This window comes from Taudactylus pleione, unplaced genomic scaffold (assembly GCF_031769625.1).
Source record: "Taudactylus pleione unplaced genomic scaffold, aTauple2 ptg000203l, whole genome shotgun sequence".
NCBI classification, from domain to species: Eukaryota; Metazoa; Chordata; class Amphibia; order Anura; family Myobatrachidae; genus Taudactylus; species Taudactylus pleione.
This window is the reverse complement of record NW_028284605.1, coordinates 11,999,539-12,022,675: the sequence shown is the minus strand read 5'-3', so window position 1 is coordinate 12,022,675 and position 23,137 is coordinate 11,999,539. Positions and strand designations below refer to the sequence as shown.

Here is a 23,137-nt window from a genome sequence, read left to right as displayed (position 1 = left end):
TTTTCAAACACAGCCTGTGAGATGACAGTTGGGAGCTGATAGGCTGGCACCTTATAACTTTCTTATCTCCTAACACTGCTTAGTAAATAGACCCCATAGTTGCCTACCTTTGCTGTCTCTTCCCTGGGAGGAGAGGCAGGTGGGTGGCGACGGGGGCTGGGCCTGATGAATCGCGTCATTAAGCCCCACCCCTTCATGGTAAAATGCCCGCGTTTGGCTTGAATTTAAATAGGGGCAGAGGCAAATGATGCAAATTGCGCCATTAAGCCCCCCCCCCGCACAAACACCCGCGATCGCAGCGGAAATTCTCCTAATTCTGCCCACTTCACTTGGAAATGGGCAGAATGCAGGAGAAATGCGGGGCGTTACCTGAAAAATTGGGAGCCTCCCGCGAAAACCGTGAGGGTAGGCATGTATGACTACACAGAGTGGGTGGGCACTCATCTCCTGAGCAGTGTGGGTAGCGGCTTCTCCTTTCTTAGCAGTGGCTGCAGGCAAATCTGCTGTCCTGGCTGGCTCTGTCTTTCCTCACTGTTGCTGGGAGGAGGCATGGCCGTGGTCCAGGGATGTCCTAGCAGTCTCAGCACAGCCACGCCTCCTACCTACATCAGTGAGGAGAGACAGAGCTGGCCAGGACAGCAGATGTTCCTGCAGCCACTACTAAGGAAAAGCTGCCCACAGGGCTCAGGAAGTGAGCGCCTACCTCACACTTAGTAGTAGTAGTATGTTACAGTGTAACTGGATGCAGAGGAAGGGTCGGATCCAGGAGGCAGCCTGGGCCCTGTAGCAGCTGCATCCCATGCATCTATTAAAGCTATGCCCTTGTCCACCAGCATCTTTGCAAATCCCAGTATCTGCGTACAAAGACCCAGCATTGGTCTCAGATTATTAGATGTTAGTAGTCCTGAGTGACTGCATGGATTTTGGAACTGAGACGCCGGAGCCATATTTCTTGTGTACGGGATTGCAGATGCAGGATTACGACACACCTCATGTCACTGAAACTTGTGTGCTGTATGTTTGCCTCCTGATGCATTGGATTTTACACCAGGTACCACAACTAGTATCAGCACTTACACCAGCCACTGCAACCATCATCATTAGTATTAGCACTTACACCAGCCACCGCAACCATCATCATTAGTATCAGCACTTACACCAACCACAACTGCAACCGTCATCATTAGTATCAGCACTTACACCAGCCACCGCAACCGTCATCATTAGTATCATCACTTACACCACCCACCGCAACCGTCATCATTAGTATCAGCACTTACACCAGCCACCGCAACCATCATCATTAGTATCAGCACTTACACCAACCACCGCAACCATCATCATTAGTATCAGCACTTACACAAGCCACCGCAATCTTCATCATTAGTATCAGCACTTACACCAACCACCGCAACCGTCATCATTAGTATCAGCACTTACACCAACCACCGCAACCGTCATCATTAGTGTCAGCACTTACACCAGCCACCACAACCATCATCATTAGTACCAGCACTTACACCAGCCACCACAACCATCCTTATTAGTACCAGCACTTACACCAGCCATCACAACCATCATTATTAGTATCAGTACTTGCACCAACCACCACAACTGTCATCATTAGTGTCAGCACTTACACCAGCCACCACAACCGTCATCATTAGTGTCAGCACTTACACCAACCACCACAACCATCATCATTAGTATCAGCACTTACACCAGCCCTATGCTAGGTACAAAAGATCTGTAAGGAACAGAGGGCCTGATTCAGAGCCGGACGCTATTTGCGCTCGCTCGTTCAGAAAAAGGGGCCGGCTATTTAAATTGAGCGCTCGCTCTTTGCAGTCTGTTGACGCCTCTATGTCTGAGCGAGCGAACGAAACATGCGCTCGCTATTTTGTAAAGATGCCCCCTGGCCACTCGCATCTTACATCATCTCCGCTATTTATTAGATTAATCGAGTACATCGAAAGGCGTCTGAACTGCTCGCAGTGCTTGTGGTAGGATTTTCCTACCGCAATCATACGAACAGTTCAGGCTAAGAGACAACCAAGTGACGTGGCCGATGACACTGCTTTGTTAATTATGCACACCCTAAAAATGCCCGTTTTGACCGTTTGGCACACCTGCGTTCGGATCACCACTCCCCGTTTTCAAGCACCTTCCCCTGTTACCACCCACAAACGCCTCATCCTGTCACTCAAATTAGCAGGCACTCGCTATTTTGCGAGCGCTCGATTTCCGACCGCACTGACTGGTTGGCACATGCGCATTACGACCCATACGCATGCGCAGATGTGCGAACGTCGCTCGGAGCGAACGAGCGGCTGCTTACGAGCGGCTCTGAATCAGGACCAGACTTCCCTTCCCCATACGCACCAATCAGAATCTCACCGATCTTTAGATACACGCCCACAACCCTTTCATGACACTCCCATGATACTCCAACAACACAGGGTGGTTCCATGTTCTTGATGCAGTTTCAGCCCCGTAATACATAATTTCACAGAGAGCCAGATCTGAACAAGTTCTTTATGACTCAGAATAGGACAGAGAAAGTGCTTAAATTCGCATCTGCGCATGCGCTGTATTATAAATCTTGCTGTTTGATCCAATGCACAGAGTTCCGCCTGTCTCAGAATCAGCCCCTATATTGCTACTTGTGTTTAAACAAATAATGGCGCCATCTTCCCAGTGATATTCGGGAAGATGGCACATGGGCACTAGACACCAAAAGCTATGGCACAGTGCCTGTGTCTTTGCTCTCACTGTGCAGCGTCATCTCCCTGAATATCACTGGGAAAATGACATCGCAGAGGAGAGGGGACCTACTTGCTGAAGCAAGGTAAGTATACTTTGGGTGCAGGGTGTGCGTTGCCAGACTGGACCTAGGGGCCCATGTGCACCGCACACCCTGCACCCATTATAAGTACGCCTATATATTCATATTTATAGCAGTATAGTATTTATTGCTAAATAATATTGACATGCATATATGATATCCTATTTCTGCCACTGAGGGTGTGATGTACGCATGGTGGACAGGACTTTGCAGCTACTGTATAGAGCAACTTACCAATTGCACCTTAATTTCGCCTCCATGGTGATAGATCCAGTGCTGGAATATTGGAACATCTTACAAAATCTCGGGGATACTGATTACCCATAAAGACATTTCGAGGGACCTCAGTGATCCTGGTGTTATCACAGATGACACGAGCTAGAGTCACTCTTTCTAATGCTGTCCTCTGAGCTGCACTGAACACCCCAGGATTCTCATAATAAAACCTACAAATAAAGTGGAAACATAACTGAAGATACTTAGAAGACCCTTTGTCTCAACAGATCCAGTTTAAAGGAAATACATGCTGAAAATGGCTAGCTATTTAACCACACAGTCATCATATAAATTACTTATATAAACTTTACACTGGAATATTCATTTTAAATTCAATCATCTTTTGTCATAGTGTTTCTAGCAAGTACAATTATGATCGCCTCACATCCAGACAATTATTACTTTGAAAAACCATTGATGGAACTTCTAGCAACTTACATTTTTTAACTACACAATACCCCATAATGACAATGTGTGAAAAGTTTTTTTGAGATTTTTGCAAATTGAATTAATTAAAAAAAAACTAAGAAATCACATATACATAAGTATTCACAGCCTTTGCCATGAAGCTCAAAATTGAGCTCAGGTGCATCCTGTTTCCACTGATCATCCTTGAGATGTTCCTACAGCTTAACTGGAGTCCACCTGTGGTAAATTCAGTTGATTGGACATGATTTTGAAAGGCATACACCTGTCTATATAAGGTCCCACACTTGACAGTGCATCTCAGAGCACAAACCAAGCATGAAGTCCAAGGAATTGTTTGTAGACTTTCGAGACAGGATTGTCTCGAGGCACAAATCTGGGGAAGGGTACAGAAAAATATCTGCTGCTTTTAAGGTCCCAATGAGCACCGTGGCCTCCATCATCCGTAAATGGAAGAAGTTCGGAACCACCAGGACTCTTCCTAGAGTTGGCCGGCCGCCAAACTGAGCGATTGGGGGAGAAGGTTCCTAGTCAGGGAGGTGACCAAGAACCCGATGGTCACTCTGTCAGAGCTACAGCATTACTCTGTGGAGAGAGGAGAGCCTTCCAGAAGGAAAACCATCTCTGCAGCAATCCACCAATCAGGCCTGTATGGTAGAGTGGTCAGACGGAAGCCACTCCTTAATAAAAAGCACATGGCAGCCCACCTGGAGTTTGCCAAAATGCACCTGAAGTACTCTCAGACCATGAGAAACAAAATTCTCAGGTGAGACAAAGATTTAACTTTTTGGCGTGAATGCCAGGCGTTATATTTGGAGGAAACCAGGCACCCCTCATCACCAGGCCAATACCATCCCTACAGTGAAGCATGGTGGTGGCAGCATCATGCTGTGGGGATGTTTTTCAGTGGCAGGAACTGGGAGACTAGTCAGGATAGAGGTAAAGATTAAGGAAGCAATGTACAGAGACATCCTGGATGAAAACCTGCTCCAGAGCACTCTTGACCTCAGACTGGGGTGACGATTCGTCTTTCAGCAGGACAACGACCCTAAGCACACAGCCAAGATATCAAAGGAGTGGCTTCAGGACAACTCTGTGAATGTCCTTGAGTGGCCCCGCCAGAGCCCAGACTTGAATCCGATTGAACATCTCTGGAGAGATCTGAAAATGGCTGTGCACCGACGCTTCCCAGCCAACCTGAAAGAGAAATGAGTGAAACTGCCCAAAGATAGGTGTTCCAAGCTTGTGGCATCATATTCAAAAAGACTTGAGGCTGTAATTGCCGCCAAAGGTGCATCAACAAAGTATTGAGCAAAGGCTGTGAATACTTATGTACATGTGATGTCTTAGTTGTTTTTTTTATTAAATTTGCAAAAATCTCAAAAAACTTTTTACACTTTGTCATTCTGGGGTATTGTGTATAGAATTTTGAGGACAAAAATTTATTTATTCTATTTTGGAATAAGGCTGTAATATAACAAAATGTGGAAAAAATGAAGTGCTTTGAATACTTTCCGGATGCACTGTATTGTATAAGTAGGGTTCTGTGCTCAGAGAGACTGTGTTACTTCACTTTATAGAAAAATAAAGTGAAACTCAACCTACTAATAAAATAAATTCAGTTTTTATAAAATCTAATAACAAAGCACTATACATGTAATGATAATAAGTGATCTACACTGCTGGCTCCAGGCTTGTGCAGGCCTGCTTGGATGGACTAATCCTGGTGCAGGTGCACCAGTGCTCTCCTACATCTACAGATGGTGAGTTATAATGCATAATTATTGTGTATCATCACTGCAGCCATTGGATTCACACTGTATTTAGCAGTGACACCTGGATAACAGTGGTACAACGGGATCGGCATCCCTTCATCATCGTACGGGACAAAACAGATTTCTCATGTGGTCATGCCCCCTTTTTTCGGGTGCACTTCTTATGACCTATTTGAGAACCAATACTCTTTCTGGCCCAGGACACAAAAATATCTAATTACGGCCCTGCTATTATCTACAATTTGTACTGGCAACCACTATGAATGTGAACAGAATTAAGAGATATAAGGGGAACTAACACCAGCTGAAGCTAGTTAAGTAAATCCCTCTATATTGTACTTTATTATCATTACATTTAATGATAAAATATGCCTCTTTCCATTAGTATAAGGTCTGCCCAACCACAGCCAGATCAAGACTACCATGCCAAAATTGAGACTACTTGTTGGTATTTTGTATTATGGACCTGTCACTTAATATATGTAAATTCTCCTTTAATACAATAGTCTACCTCCTCATATAAATCATTCTTGTCTGTTCCAATTCTACTTACCGGTCTCCATCCCGAGCCCTGCGTAACTGGTTCCCAATCAGACAGCTGAGCAACATACCGATCCTGCCATTGTTGACTAGAGGCTCAGCAACACCTCCAACCCATATGTCAATATTTTCAGGTGTGCCATATAGGTTTATGAATGTTTGGGCCAATCCCCTATTATTCAGAACATTAGCCAACTCATTCAGGTTGCGCGGTGCGGAAAGCCCACAGAACCTCCTCCATGCACTGTACCCTGAGTATGAGAAACATTACAAAGATGAAGCTTCCATAAGCCACTTGAAGGGAAATTATGAATACTCAAAATAAATTATTCATACAGTATATATGATTTAACACACATTTATATTCACTAAACAAGGAGATTATTCTGGTAATTAAATAATAAAAAGGTGTCATCTGCTGAAAGTTCTAGAGCAAATGTCACGCCCACCACAGTGGAGACTAATACTCTACCTGGCAATCCATGCTCACGGCCTCTTTGTAAGTTGAGCGCTGGTAAATCGAGGCCAGTCCGCTTAAAGAGTTTGAAAAGACGCTCCCTTAATTCATCCACCACCAGCTGGTTCTGACGATTAAGTTTAGCTCTATTTGCCATGAGTCCACGGAGAAGAGGGTCTATTCCTCCTGCATAGAATGTGCAAATACAGTGATTTACGCAAGAGCAATTGGCATTTAAGATAGCATTTATAAATTTTGCAATTAGAATGCAATCATTTTAAAGGAACAATTGAAATAAACACCACATATATCAATACATTGTTTTCTGTTGACTTCTAAGACTGTGTAGAAGACAGTAACTATGCTTGCATATGAGACAATCCAGCTTGTGGTCAGCGGATTGGATATGGCTGTTGCAGGCTTAATAAAACAAATACATAGCAAGAACTTAATATGTCATTTAATTAAATGACGTTCACTATTCTCTATAGATTCAGAATAAACAATTGAAGGACCTTCATCTGTCTGTCATAAATCTCTAAAGTAGGGTAAAAATGTGCTCAAGTGTGCCTACTGGTCCCAGCGGCAAACACAGAGTTTCTAGAGTGGTGTTTCCAAATGCTTGATTTTAAAGCAAGTGTGACCAGTCCATGAAGAGGGCATAATCAGCACTCAATCAGCTATAATATATGTCATACAAAGTATAGTGTATGTAATAATTCTGATATACAGTATGCAGGACCAGCGATCACAGTATGCCATTATATGCAGAAGTAGGGACATCCTGACTGAGCTGAATGTTTTTATTTCAGATGTGGGCTCCAATCCAGATCATTTGAGCAAGTATGTGAATCTGGGGGAGCAGCAGAAGAACCTAGCACTGCCCTGGACATATATGTACACATTGGTCTCCTTTTGCACTGGAAGAGTGTATTATTATTAGGGATGTGCAGTAGAACCGAGCCTGCACATCCCTAATTATTATACAGTATTAATAAACTGACCCTGTAAATGCTCTATATCAGTGCATCCCTGACAGTGTATGTTTACCATATGTCCTAGTTGGTGCATAAGTGTGTTCACTGGTTCACACATTTTAAAGATCAACTGGTGATGCTAATTATTTAATTTATGAAACTGAGGGGATCTTAAAAACTAATTATTTAATTTATGAAACTGAGGGGATCTTAAAAACATGCTATCATGGTGTGGGCTGGGGAAGGGGGTTTCCAGGCAACCGGACCCCCCTGCGTTTGCTTATGGGTCCATCTACAGCATTTCCAGGTGGATGCCCATAGCCTTCTTCATTTTATCCAGAAATGCACCAGAAAAAGGTCTGTAGTGTAAACGGTGAAACATCAGTCTCTTTACAGAGAGGAGAAGTCTGTGCACCCTCCCACAAAGCAGGTTCCACTCCTGTAAATGTGCCCTCTTACTTGTTTATTATTAATATTCTCCTTTAAAATTTTTAATTTCAGTAAATGTATCCCTATAGTATGATTGCAGCTGGTGGTACAAACTTTAAAATGTGATCAGACTAAAAAACACAACCATAAAGAAAGATGAACAGCAATGAAATGTACAATGTAAAATGATTTGCCTCAGAGATACGTAGCATGCATTTGCATGTTATACATTTTGATTGAAAGGAATAGGTTACCTTCTCTCACCACCCGCCAGCTATTGAAGAAGGTCATATGAAGTGGGAGTTGTGGTTCTGGAGTATAAGGACGATAACCACTTGCAAGGCGGTAGATGATTGGCTGTATCAGCGTATGGCCCATGCGGAACACAACAGTGAAGACATTGGCCACTCTTGGGTCCACGGACTCATTATAAGCTCTGTACGTTGGGAGTACCCGAGGCATCTCTGATCCCAACAGTAAAGGCAGCCAATCTTTGTATGTTATTTTCTGCCATAGGGAAGAAAGCCATGTCAAATTGATTGGTGGACAATAAACAGCAAATATAACATGAGTAAAGTATATAAGATGAGAGAATGATATAGCACCTGCAAGATTCCCCCTACAATCTTCCTAGCTTCTTGATACAGCATCTCTCCAGACCATCTGGGGTTTATCCTGCGCAGCTCAGTCGCTACACGGTTGTGTTCTCGTACAAATAGTGTGTGGAAAGCAGTAAGACCAGGTTGCTCACTTACACGAGGGTCCCCTGCAACCAATGAAATCAAGTTTTACTATTTACAAAACCAAACAAAAATATTTCAAACACTGTTAAAATCAGAGAAATATTTTTTAAAGTGCATCTTTCTCCTATACACAGTGGGAGAACCAATATATATGAGATTTTAGTCTATTCATTATTTTATAGAACTATTATTTCCTTTTTCTGTTACTTGTGTTTTTATTATTAACCTCCATTTATTACCAGTAAAAATATTAAAGGTGGGAGCACCAAGTTCTCTAAAGTTATTCAGACCGTGGACACCCTCCTTAATAATTAATGTTTTTTTCGCCCATTCAAGACATTACTTGAATGGATGAGATTTAAAAACAAATACAAAAGCTCACAATACATTTATTAAATAAATATGTCACCATTTATCAAGCTTAGAAATAACAAGGATGAAGGACTATAGGTACAGTTTGGAAGATAATATATCAGCTGATCAAAGAAGCTGTGTGGACATCATGACTTATTACTATATATATTTAAAGACAGCAGAATACATACTACAGGCACCTATTTACTAATACATAGGGCCTGATTCAGACCCGCTCGTGAGCGCTATGCGCTCGCAAGCGGGTCGATGGTGGCCCAGGGCTCATGCGCACGACGGAGCCAGCTCCGTCGTGTGCATGCGCGAGACCCGGATAGCGACGGGTAAACCGTCGCTCCGGGTCTCGTACCAAAGGGGGCGTGCTGTCGATGTTGAGTGACAGCACGCCCCCTTTGGTGGGTGGGCCGGGGGCGTGGCTGCCCAGACGGAAGCGTTCCCATGGGAACGCCTACCATCTGGGGCCGGCCCCACAAGTGATGTCAGTGGGAGTGCTTTTCGGCTTTGATAGAGCCGAAAGCACTCTTGGGCTTGCGGCAATAAGCCTGATGGTCGCAATGGTCTTGACCATCGCAACCATCTTCCTGGCCGCTCGCTATAGCTGTGTGTGGTCACCCACAGCTATGCGAGCGGCCAGGAGGCCGCTCTAAAAAAACAGATGGCCGTCCCAGATTCAGAGCGAGTGCTCTGTCAGATCGTCCGGCTCTGAATCAGGCCCATAGTACATACATTTGGCAGACCGTCCGAGTTGCTTGAGGCAACAACTTATTTTTCATCTCTATGTGTTCTATAGTATCTTAGATCCGAGTCCGATCCGAGTCAGGCTCGACATTTCCCGCCTGACTCGGATCTGAAATCGAGGCAAAACGTCATCATCCCGCCTTCCGAGTCTCGCGGGTTTTGGATCCTATATAAGGTACCCGCGTCGGCGCCATTTTCTCACTCGGCTGTGGACAGTGAAGAGGGAGGGTGGGAGTTAGGGCTAGCTGGGCTGTGTAGTGTAGTGTAGTGTAGTGCTGCTGTTGTCCACTACTTCAAAGTCCATAGGGGCTGGCTGTGTTGTGCTGTGCTGCTGTTGTTAATAGGGGCTGTGTCCACTACTTCAAAGTCCATAGGGGCTGGCTGGACTGTGTTGTGCAGTCAGTTCTCCATAGGGGCTGTGTCCACTCCAAAGTCCTGTGCAGTGTCCCAGTCCTAAAGGGGTGCTGTAGTGTTGTCCAGGGGGTGCTCTGTCCATCAGGGGTGCTCCCCCCAAGTGCTAAAACAATAATATATTTTCTGTGTTTGTGAATTGTGTGCGCAGTAGCCGCACGTGCATCAACAAAGTAGTGCCAAGCGTGCGCCTGTGTCATAAGTAAAGGGCCGGCTGGCTTGACCGTTAATGGGTGCTGTAACCCCCAAAGTACACTCCAGTCCAAACCCCAAAAAAATTTATTTTCTGTGTTTGTGAATTGTGTGCGCAATAGCCGCACGTGCATCAACTAAGTAGTGCCAAGCGTGCGCCTGTGTCATAAGTAAAGGGCCGGCTGGCTTGACCGTTAAAGGGTGCTGTAACCCCCAAAGTACACTCCAGTCCAAACCAAAAAAAAAATTATTTTCTGTGTTTGTGAATTGTGTGCGCAGTAGCCGCACGTGCATCAACAAAGTAGTGCCAAGCGTGCGCCTGTGTCATAAGTAAAGGGCCGGCTGGCTTGACCGTTAAAGGGTGCTGTAACCCCCAAAGTACACTCCAGTCCAAACCAAAAAAAAATTATTTTCTGTGTTTGTGAATTGTGTGCGCAGTAGCCGCACGTGCATCAACAAAGTAGTGGCAAGCGTGCGCCTGTGTCATAAGTAAAGGGCCAGCTGGCTTGACCGTTAAAGGGTGCTGTAACCCCCAAAGTACACTCCAGTCCAAACCAAAAAAAAAATTATTTTCTGTGTTTGTGAATTGTGTGCGCAGTAGCCGCACGTGCATCAACAAAGTAGTGCCAAGCGTGCGCCTGTGTCATAAGTAAAGGGCCGGCTGGCTTGACCGTTAAAGGGTGCTGTAACCCCCAAAGTACACTCCAAACCAAAAAAATATATATTTTCTGTGTTTGTGAATTGTGTGCGCAGTAGCCGCACGTGCATCAACAAAGGAGCAGCGCCAAGCGTGTGCCTGTGTCCCATAAGCAAAGAGCCGGCTGGCTCATTTCTTAAAGGCTGGTGTAACCCACAAAGTGCACTACTCTCCAGCAAAAATAAAAAAATATTTTCTGTGTTTAGCCACACGTATATATCAAATCGATATAACATAAATGGAGGACCAAACTTTCTCCAATAAAAATAAAATAGAGAAAGATCAAGAACCACTTCCTCCTAGTGCTGAAGCTGCTGCCACTAGTCATGACATAGACGATAACATGCCATCAACGTCGTCTGCCAAGGCCGATGCCCAATGTCATAATAGAGGGCACATACAATCCCAAATGACAAAGTTCAGGAAAATGACCTTGAAAAAAACATTTAAATCAGCTGAAGAGAAACGTAAACTTGCCAATATGCCATTTACGACACGGAGTGGCAAGGAACGGCTGTCGATCCCTAGTATGTTCATGACTAGTGGTTCAGCTTCACATGACGATGGAAGCCCTCCTCCCACTAAAAAAATCAAAAGAGTTAAGCTGGCAAAAGCACAGCGAAGAACTGTGCTTTCTAAGAAGATATCACAAATCCCCAAGGAGAGTCCAAGTGTGGTGGTGGTTGCGATGCCTGACCTTCCCAGCACTGGACGGGAAGAAGTGGCTCTTTCCACCATTTGCACGCCCCCTGCAAGTGCTGAAAGGAGCACCCACAGTCCACTTGCTGATATGCAAATTGAAGATGTCACTGTTGAAGTACAACAGGATGAGGATACTGGTGTAGCTGGCGCTGAGGAGGAAGTTGGCGAGGAGGATTCTGATGGTGATGTGGTTTGTTTAAATCAGGCTCCGGGGGAGACAGTTGTTGTCCGTGGGATGAAAAAGCCCATCACGGTCATGCCTGGGCAGAAGACCAAACATTCCACCTCTTTGGTCTGGCAATATTTCTATCCAAATCCGGACAACAACTGTCTTGCCATATGTACCATATGTAAAGGTGAAATAAGTAGGGGTAGGGACGTCAACCACCTAGGAACATCCTCCCTTATACGGCACCTGCAGCGCGTTCATAAAAAGTTACTGTCAAGTTCAGAAACTTTGGCTAAGACCGTAAGCAGTCCAGGGACACCTAAATCCCGTTGTCCTGTTGTATCCAAGCGCCTGCAAACCACACCGTCAACTCCCTCCTCGTCAATTTCCTCCTTAGTCAGGATCGGAAGTAGTCCTGCAGGCCATGTCACTGGCATGTCTGACTCTCCTATCCTGGATTCCTCCGGAGGATCCTGCATTGCTACGCCTACTGCTGCCGCTGCTGCTGTTGCTGCTGCTGGGAGTCGTTCATCATCCCAGAGAGGAAGTAGGAACACCACTACTTTTACTAAACAATTGACCCTCCAACAGTCCTTAGCGAGGAGGATGAAGTACGACAGCAGTCATCCTGAAGCAAAACGTATAACTGAGGCCTTGACTGCTATGTTGGTGTTAGACGTGCGTCCGGTATCCGCCATTAGTGCAGTGGGATTTAGACAATTGATGGAGGTAGTGTGTCCCCGGTTCCAAATCCCGTCTAGATTCCACTTCACTAGGCAGGCGATACCGAGACTGTACAGAAACGTCAGAAAAAGTGTCCTCAGTGTCCTGAAAAATGCCGTTGTACACAATGTCCACTTAACCACGGACATGTGGACAAGTGGAACAGGGCAGACTAAGGACTATATGACTGTGACAGCCCACTGGGTAGATGTATCACCTTACGCAGCAACAGCATCAGCGTCACCAGTAGCAGCATCTCAGAAACACCAGCTCGTTCCAAGGCAGGCTACGCTGTGTATCACCGGTTTCAGTAAGAGGCACACCGCCGACAACCTCTTAGAGAAACTGAGGGAAATCATCGCCCAGTGGCTTACCCCACTTAGACTCTCCTGGGGATTTGTGATATCTGACAACGCCACCTATATTGTGCGGGCATTACATCTGGGCAAATTCCAGCACGTCCCATGTTTTGCTCACACAATAAACTTGGTGGTGCAGAATTTTCTGAAAAGCGACAGGGGCGTGCAGGAGACGCTTTGGGTGGCCCGAAAAATTTCTGGCCACTTTCGCCATTCAGCGACTGCGTGCCGAAGACCGGAGCGCCAGCAAACACTCTTGAACCTGCCCCGCCATCACCTGAAGCAAGAGGTTGTGACGCATTGGAACTCAACCCTCTATATGCTTCAGAGGATGGAGGAGCAGCAAAAGGCCATACAAGCCTATACATCCACCTATGACATAGGCAAAGGAGGGGGTATGCACCTGACTCAAGCGCAGTGGAGAATGATTTCCGTGTTGTGCAAGGTTCTCCAGCCCTTCGAACTTGCCACACGTGAAGTCAGTTCAGACACTGCCAGCTTGAGTCAGGTCATTCCCCTCATCAGGCTTTTGCAGAAGCAGCTGGAGAAAGAAGGAGGAGCTAAGATGGAGCGATTCCGCTCGGCATGTGGGACTTGTGGATGAAGCCCTTCATTCGCTTTGCCAGGATTCCAGGGTGGTCAATCTGTTGAAATCAGACCACTACATTTTGGCCACCGTGCTCGATCCTAGGTTTAAAGCCTATGTGGTGTCTCTCTTTCCGGCCGACACAAGCCTGCAGAGGTGCAAAGACCTGCTGGTGAACACACTGTCAGCTGAAGCGGAACGTGACACGTCAACAGCTCCTTCTTCATTTTCTCCCGCAACTGGGGCTGCCAGGAAAAAACGTAGGTATCCTAAGCAACCCGCTGGTGGTGATGCAGGGCAGGCAGGACCAAGTTTGGACATCTGGTCCGGACTGAAGGACCTGGCAACAATTTCTGACATGTCTACTGTCACTGCATATGATACTGTCACCATTGACAGAATGTTGGAGGATTACATCGGCGACAGCATCCAAGTAGGCATGTCAGACAGTCCATACCTGTACTGGCAGGAAAAAGAGGCAATTTGGAGGCCCCTGTACAAACTGGCTCTATTTTACCTGAGTTGCCCCCCCTCCAGTGTGTACTCCGAAAGAGTGTTTAGTGCAGCCGGGAACCTTGTCAGCGAAAGGCGTAGGAGGTTGCTTCCACAGAATGTGGAGAAGATGATGTTCATCAAAATGAATTATCAGCTCTTCCAGGGAGACCAGCCTCCAGAACGTACAGAGGGACCTGTGGTGGTGGATTCAAGTGGGGACGAGTTAATACTTTGTGAGGATGAGGATGTACACACTGAAGAGGGTGAAGAATCGGTGGATGGGGAGGATGAGGATGACATCTTGCCTCCGTAGAGCCAGTTTGTGCAGGGACAGATTAATTGCCAGCTTGTTTTGAGGGGGCCCAAACGAACCAATCATTTCAGCCACAGTTGTGTGGCAGACCCTGGCGCTGAAATGATTGGTTTGTTAAAGTGTGCATGTCCTGTTTATACAACATAAGGGTGGGTGGGAGGGCCCAAGGACAATTCCATCTTGCACCTCTTTTTTTTCTTTGCATTACGTACAGTTTGGGGCCTAGTTTTTCAAACTGCCATCCTGTCTGCCATTGCAGTATCACGCCTAGATGGGTCACGTGTTTGTGCCGCCCACTCGTGTCGCTTAGCATAGTCATCCAGCTACCTCGGTGCAACCTTTTGGACATAAAAACACTATTGTGAGGTGTGAGGTGTTCAGAATAGACTGGAAATGAGTGGAAATTAAGGTTATTGAGGTTAATAATAGCATAGGAGCAGAAAAACCCACAAATTCTGTGATTTTAGCTGTTTTTATGCTTTTTTAAAAAAAAACACAAAACCCAGAACCCAAAACACGGAAGGGTGGTTTTGGCAAAACCAATCCAGATCCAAAACACGAAGAAAGATCCAGATCCAAAACCAAAACACAAAACACGAAAAGTGGCCGGTGCACACCCCTATATAATATATACAGTATATATATATAAAAAAACAAAGAAGTTTGTTTATTTCTTTTGTAAGTGAATTTCTTCCACAGCTCTCAGGGTAAAGCTGCCAAATTTACATAGTTATTTTTGGTCTGGGATGCCTAATGGAGTGGATGGGATCCTGGTCGGACCACGCGGCAGAGTGTGCCGGTCAGAATTTTGACCCACGGAGCCTGTTCGGACCCGGTGGGCCTGTTCTGAGCCTTCCTCGGGATGGATTTGGACGAAAACTTCAGAGTGGTACCATTAGATCCCAGAAGACATACTAGGGAGTTGAGATCCTGGTTGGACCTCCCATTGGTGTATGCTGGGCAGAGCTGGGGAGCCTGTTCTGGGTCTTCCACTTGATGGATAAAAACTTCACAGAGTAGTGGCAATTGGTCTGGGATGCCTAATGGAATGGTTTTGGTCCCGGTCAGACCCCACAGCATAGTGCTCTGAGCCTTTGTCTGGATGGACTTGGACGACATCACATAATAAATGTAATAAATTGAAGATACACCACTGCACTGATTGGTCCATTTGTATCCTGGCCAGATTTTAGGGGGGTTAGGGTCCCGGTTGGACCTCCCATTGTACGCTGAGCGAAAATTTTACCTGGGGAGCCTGTCCTGAGCCTTCCACTGGATGGATTGGGAGAAAAACTTCAGTGGTAACATTGAATCCCAGAAGACATACTGGGGGTTGAGGTCCCGGTCGGACCTTCCGTTGGCATACACTGGGCAGAACTTTAAGCTGGGGAGCCTGTTCTGGGTTTTACACTGTATGGATTTGGATGAAAACTTTACAGATGGGTGGCAATTAGTCTGTGATGCCCAATGGAGTGGTTGGGATCCCGGTTGGACCTCACGGCGGAGTGCACCAGTGAGAAATTTGACCCAGAGAACCTATTCTGGGTTTTCCACTGGTTGGATTTGAACAATATCACATAATAAACTTAATAACTTGAATATTTAAACCCTAGTACTTCAGCTAGTTATATATATATATATATATATATATATATATAATTATATATATATATGTAACTTTATTATACAGTGTCTAAGATAAGCATGTATATATGTTACTTATATTGAGAATTATTACATATATAAGTTTTATTTAATTAGTGAAAGTAGCCCAGGGTGGTAGATGTACCATGCATTGATAAACTTGTCTTTTTATACTTTACTTTCTTTAGTATGATCACATGAATAAGTTATATGCAAAGTTGATAAATTTCAATTGTGATGTCCTCAGAAATTTCAGAACAAATACATGACTTCAGAGAGACCTATGTACCAACCATAACCTACCTCCCAAGAAGCAGGGGATCCCAGATGACCTATTTGTGAGAACACAAAAGTCCTCTTCTGCTGTTTCAAAGGGCAGAAATGGAAGCCCGTTGTCCGTGAAGTTTTGGTTAATAGCCATTAGGCCCAACTGGTTTGTATTATTACGTAGCTTAGTACCAAGTGCAAAATCACTGCCGTACACTTGGCTTCCATCAACGAAAGAGGTGAGAATATTTATCTGCTCTCGGACTGGAGATCCCGGGGTACATACAGGAGAGGAGCGGAACATTGGGATACAGTCACTGCGATTTGTAAACCGAGGATCATTAGGTGGAATCTACAAATAAAAAAAATAACAAAAAGGAGTCCATGATTTAAGAATATAGGTGTGAAAATAAAAAGAGAAAAACAGCTATTAAAGACAGCAGAGGTCAAACATATTGAACACTCACATTTAGTAACTAAATGCTTCAGTCTAAAATGTAAAATGTGTAGGAAGCCCAGTTGCATTACAATATTTACCGTGACCTGGCTGCGGCATTGGCCAAAGAAATCCTATCAGGACTGAATGGGGCAGCATATAATTGGCTCACATACTGAGCTTGGACAGGCTCTATAGCCAGGGATATCCCATTACTTTCCAGTGCTCTGGCTTCACTGCAATAATGTTACTCGGGATTTCAACTACCTCCAATAACTAATTTGATAACCTAGTAAACCTATAAACAATTATAAAGTGTATCTTAGCAAGGTAATGCCATTATAAAGACTAACTATTCTGTATTTAAAAATTTTAAAATGACTCCAGCTAGATTAATGTAAAATGCCTATTTGCATTAAAAGGGAGTGTCCACTGTTAGTGACATATAATCTTAAGTAGTTTTCTTGTGCTATACAGCAGTTAGAAGAGGATTCATATACTGGACCGTTAATGTCAGCTTTGTGGATACCCAAAATAACCGCCAATAGTCTAGGAGGAAGATGTTAACATTGACTGTTTGTAACTGAATAATTTGTCATTGGAAATTCATATCTCCAGCTACAGCTCATCGGAATGGCAGTGTTAGATTGTAGTTACCACTGTCTCATAAGAAGCAGCAACAAAACATACGTCTACCAATTTATTCCAATAATTATCACTTAAAGCATCTACACTGAATGACTGGAATGTCCATTGGAGCGTCCTCCTCTCACTGCTAAGAAAGTGAATCCATACCTAGGAGGACCTGAATCTGTTGTAGTTAACTAGTGGGGAGAGACAAAGTACTGCCCGGTATACTAAGGTGCTTTTATTTGTACCTCTACTGGGCAAACCCGGGGAAAAGAAAGACTTCCCATAGCCACAAACCAATGTTCTTAACCAGTGGTTCTCAATCATTTTGCACTTAGGTACCCCTGGCAGCCCATATGCACTATTTGTGCCCCCAACATTTGCAAAGCAAAACATTTGTAACAAATATAACTGCTATTAGATAAAATGTTAGGCGCCGATGTATGAAAGCAATAAATGTGCTATAAATCAGATTTTAAAAAGAAAAGACATATAAATTGTCTCAAATTACAATTTAAGAAAAATTGACATTAAAACTATAGACCACATATGATTTTGTGGCATTTTTTAGATTACCACTGAATGAATAAACTGACTACAACTGGCTTACCCTGAGAGGAAAGCATGGAGGCTCCCGAGCACAGCTTTCATCACAATTCACACCCCGAAGGAACGTTGAATGTGCAGGGGTCTCAGGAGAGAGGTCAAGATCGTGATCTGTCCATTGACCCCACTGCATGAAGATCAGTGCTCGATCATTGTCCAGGGTAATATTTTCAGTGGGGAATCGCACAATCCTATTGGATACTTCACGTGCCTTATTATACAACAAGAGATGGTACAGACATTTAGAAAATGAGAAAAACAATATTAGTAATTTTATTTGGGTTGGAAATACGATCCCGGGGCTGATACTGCCGGTGGTCAGAAACACAACAGGGCAATCCTGACGGTGGAAATACGGATGCATACAGGTAAGTATTATTATAACCCGTCCCTTAACCTACCTTTCCTGCAGCCGAAGCATAACCCTACCCTCCCACAGTCTAACCCTAACCACCCCCTCCAGCAGTCTAACCGTAACCCTCCCCCAGTCCCTAACCCCTTACCCTAACTTTAATACTCAAGGTCGGGATCCCGGCCGTTGGGGTTCTGGAGCCGGATTTCTGAGAACTTAAACAGAGAAAAAGATTTGTCATATCATGATGCACTAATGTTAAAATGTAACTTTTATTAATGTTAGTCTAAAATTAGAACATTAAATCCATAGGACAGTGAAATATAAAAGATAAATACGTGTAATAATTTTTTTTTTACTCACTTATTTTTGTCTCTATTACACGTATCTATCTTTTATATTTCACTGTCCTATGGATTTAGGGCCTGATTCAGAGCCGTTCGCTATTTGTGGTCGTTCGTTCAAAAACAAGGGGTGGCTATTCAAATGATCCGTTCGCAAATTGCAGTCTGTTCCCACCTCTAAGTCTGAACGAGCGAGCAAAACATACGCTCGTTTATTTGATAAAAACGCCCCCTGGCCGCACGCACCATACGTCATGTCCGCTATTTATTAGATTAATCGAGTACATCGTACAGCGTATGAACTGCTCGCTATTCTTGTGGTTGGTGTTTTCAACCGCTATTTTGGGAGCAGTTCTGAGTTAAAAAAAAACAAGTGACGTGGTCAATGACGCTGCTGTATTAATTATGCACTCCCTTAAAACGCCCGTTTTGACCTTTAAGCACGCCTGCGTTCGGATCTCCACTCCCCGTTTTCAAGCACCTTCCCCTGTTACCACCCACATACGCCTCATTCTGTCACTCAAAATAGCAGGCCCTCGCTATATTGCGTACCAACGATTTTCGGCCGCACTGACTGGTTCGCGCATGCGTACTAAAAACCATACGCATGCGCAGATGTGCGAACATCGCTCGGAACGAGCGTACTGCCGCTAGCGAGTGGCTCTGAATGAGGGCCTTAATGTTCTAATTTTAGACTAACATTAATAAGAGTTACATTTTTAACATTAGTGCATTATAATATGACAAATCTTTTTCTCTGTTTGATTGTATAGCTCCCTATTTGTCATTGATAGCACCCCATTCTGTTTGATTTGCATTATACATATACCAATACATATTAGGGGTCTGAATAATATTTGACTATTGACTAAATTACAAGGACAATACCTGTGCGGATAGTTGTTTTTACACAATTTATATAACTAAGGAATTCTAAGTACTGTCGGCATTCCAGCGCTGGAATTCTGTCCGCCAGCATTGTCTGCATCAAGATGGTGACTACATCCCCTTTTTTTAATCTATGCTCTCCATGCATATTACCTGTCACGCCCACTGTTTACTCTAAGGGGAAGATGTACCAAACCTTCTACTGAGGACAGTTTGCCCATAGGAATCAATCAGCGTCCAGCTATTATTTATGAAGTACATTCTAAAATTGTTAGTTAGAAGCTGATTGGCTGATATCGGCAACTTCTCCATCTGTCCTCTTTAGATAGTTTCATACATCTCCCCCTATGCAATTTCTTTTACTGGGATTACTCGATTTCAAGGGTAGTCCTGATGTTTGCTTCAATACCCATGTCAGAATTATTACATTAAGTTAATACTAGGGGTGTGCACCGGCCACTTTTCGTGTTTTGTGTTTTGGTTTTGGATCTGGATCTTTCTTCGTGTTTTGGATCTGGATTGGTTTTGCCAAAACCACCCTTCCGTGTTTTGGGTTCTGGGTTTTGTGTTTTGGATCTGTATTTTTTTGGAAAAAAAGCATAAAAACAGCTAAAATCACAGAATTTGTAGGTTTTTCTGCTCCTATGCTATTATTAACCTCAATAACCTTAATTTCCACTCATTTCCAGTCTATTCTGAACACCTCACACCTCACAATAGTGTTTTTATGTCCAAAAGGTTGCACCGAGGTAGCTGGATGACTATGCTAAGCGACACGAGTGGGCGGCACAAACACGTGACCCATCTAGGAGTGACACTGCAGTGGCAGGCAGGATGGCAGTTAGAAAAACTAGGCCCCAAACTGTACATAATGCAAAGAAAAAAAGAGGTGCAAGATGGAATTGTCCTTGGGCCCTCCCACCCACCCTTATGTTGTATAAACAGGACATGCACACTTTAACAAATCAATCATTTCAGCGCCAGGGTCTGCCACACAACTGTGGCTGAAATGATTGGTTCGTTTGGGCCCCCACAAAACAAGCTGGCAATTAATGTGTCCCTGCACAAACTGGCTCTACGGAGGCAAGATGTCATCCTCATCCTCCTCATCCACCGATTCCTCACCCTCTTCAGTGTGTACATCCTCATCCTCACAAAGTATTAACTCGTCCCCACTTGAATCCACCACCACAGGTCCCTCTGTACCTTCTGGAGGCTGGTCTCCCTGGAAGAGCTGATAATTCATTTTGATGAACATCATCTTCTCCACATTCTGTGGAAGCAACCTCCTACGCCTTTCGCTGACAAGGTTCCCGGCTGCACTAAACACTCTTTCGGAGTACACACTGGAGGGGGGGCAACTCAGGTAAAATAGAGCCAGTTTGTACAGGGGCCTCCAAATTGCCTCTTTTTCCTGCCAGTACAGGTATGGACTGTCTGACATGCCTACTTGGATGCTGTCACCGATGTAATCCTCCACCATTCTGTCAATGGTGACAGTATCATATGCAGTGACAGTAGACATGTCAGAAATTGTTGCCAGGTCCTTCAGTCCGGACCAGATGTCCAAACTTGGTCCTGCCTGCCCTGCATCACCGCCAGCGGGTTGCTTAGGATACCTAAGTTTTTTCCTGGCAGCCCCAGTTGCGGGAGAAAATGAAGAAGGAGCCGTTGACGTGTCACGTTCCGCTTCAGCTGACAGTGTGTTCACCAGCAGGTCTTTGCACCTCTGCAGGCTTGTGTCGGCCGGAAAGAGAGACACCACATAGGCTTTAAACCTAGGATCGAGCACGGTGGCCAAAATGTAGTGGTCTGATTTCAACAGATTGACCACCCTGGAATCCTGGCAAAGCGAATGAAGGGCTTCATCCACAAGTCCCACATGCCGAGCGGAATCGCTCCGTCTTAGCTCCTCCTTCACTTTCTCCAGCTGCTTCTGCAAAAGCCTGATGAGGGGAATGACCTGACTCAAGCTGGCAGTGTCTGAACTGACTTCACGTGTGGCAAGTTCGAAGGGCTGAAGAACCTTGCACAACACGGAAATCATTCTCCACTGCGCTTGAGTCAGGTGCATACCCCCTCCTTTGCCTATGTCATAGGTGGATGTATAGGCTTGTATGGCCTTTTGCTGCTCCTCCATCCTCTGAAGCATATAGAGGGTTGAGTTCCACCGCGTCACAACCTCTTGCTTCAGGTGATGGCGGGGCAGGTTCAAGAGTGTTTGCTGGCGCTCCGGTCTTCGGCACGCAGTCGCTGAATGGCGAAAGTGGCCAGAAATTTTTCGGGCCACCCAAAGCGTCTCCTGCACGCCCCTGTCGCTTTTCAGAAAATTCTGCACCACCAAGTTTATTGTGTGAGCAAAACATGGGACGTGCTGGAATTTGCCCAGATGTAATGCCCGCACAATATTGGTGGCGTTGTCAGATATCACAAATACCCAGGAGAGTCTAAGTGGGGTAAGCCACTGGGCGATGATTTCCCTCAGTTTCTCTAAGAGGTTGTCGGCGGTGTGCCTCTTACTGAAACCGGTGATACACAGCGTAGCCTGCCTTGTAACGAGCTGGCGTTTCTGAGATGCTGCTACTGGTGACGCTGCTGCTGTTGCTGCGTAAGGTGATACATCTACCCAGTGGGCTGTCACAGTCATATAGTCCTTAGTCTGCCCTGTTCCACTTGTCCACATGTCCGTGGTTAAGTGGACATTGTGTACAACTGCATTTTTCAGGACACTGAGGACACTTTTTCTGACGTTTCTGTACAGTCTCGGTATCGCCTGCCTAGTGAAGTGGAATCTAGACGGGATTTGGAACCGGGGACACACTACCTCCATCAATTGTCTAAATCCCACTGCACTAATGGCGGATACCGGACGCACGTCTAACACCAACATAGCAGTCAAGGCCTCAGTTATACGTTTTGCTTCAGGATGACTGCTGTCGTACTTCATCCTCCTCGCTAAGGACTGTTGGAGGGTCAATTGTTTAGTAAAAGTAGTGGTGTTCCTACTTCCTCTCTGGGATGATGAACGACTCCCAGCAGCAGCAGCAACAGCAGCAGCGGCAGCAGTAGGCGTAGCAATGCAGGATCCTCCGGAGGAATCCCGGATAGGAGAGTCAGTCATGCCAGTGATATGGCCTGCAGGACTACTTCCGATCCTGACTAAGGAGGAAATTGACGAGGAGGGAGTTGACGGTGTGGTTTGCAGGCGCTTGGATACAACAGGACAACGGGATTTAGGTGTCCCTGGACTGCTTACGGTCTGAGCCAAAGTTTCTGAACTTGACAGTAACTTTTTATGAACGCGCTGCAGGTGCCGTATAAGGGAGGATGTTCCTAGGTGGTTGACGTCCCTACCCCTACTTATTTCACCTTTACATATGGTACATATGGCAAGACAGTTGTTGTCCGGATTTGGATAGAAATATTGCCAGACCAAAGAGGTGGAATGTTTGGTCTTCTGCCCAGGCATGACCGTGATGGGCTTTTTCATCCCACGGACAACAACTGTCTCCCCCGGAGCCTGATTTAAACAAACCACATCACCATCAGAATCCTCCTCGCCAACTTCCTCCTCAGCGCCAGCTACACCAGTATCCTCATCCTGTTGTACTTCAACAGTGACATCTTCAATTTGCATATCAGCAAGTGGACTGTGGGTGCTCCTTTCAGCACTTGCAGGGGGCGTGCAAATGGTGGAAAGAGCCACCTCTTCCCGTCCAGTGCTGGGAAGGTCAGGCATCGCAAC

At 45.1% G+C, this 23,137-nt stretch overlaps 1 protein-coding gene across 1 annotated transcript in view; it reads right to left on the bottom strand.

Annotated features, from left to right (window-relative positions):
• Positions 1 to 23,137, bottom strand: part of LOC148518073 (myeloperoxidase-like) — a 45,302-nt gene that overhangs the window by 5,621 nt on the left and 16,544 nt on the right. The window contains exons 6-12 of the mRNA XM_088477815.1: positions 17,813 to 18,019; positions 16,173 to 16,488; positions 8,331 to 8,491; positions 7,980 to 8,232; positions 6,335 to 6,505; positions 5,876 to 6,113; positions 3,080 to 3,291 (exon numbers count right to left, since the gene is read on the bottom strand). Coding sequence (XP_088333941.1) covers positions 3,090 to 3,291; positions 5,876 to 6,113; positions 6,335 to 6,505; positions 7,980 to 8,232; positions 8,331 to 8,491; positions 16,173 to 16,488; positions 17,813 to 18,019 — 1,548 coding nt within the window. The 3' untranslated portion in view covers positions 3,080 to 3,089. The remainder of the gene's footprint in view (positions 1 to 3,079; positions 3,292 to 5,875; positions 6,114 to 6,334; positions 6,506 to 7,979; positions 8,233 to 8,330; positions 8,492 to 16,172; positions 16,489 to 17,812; positions 18,020 to 23,137) is intronic.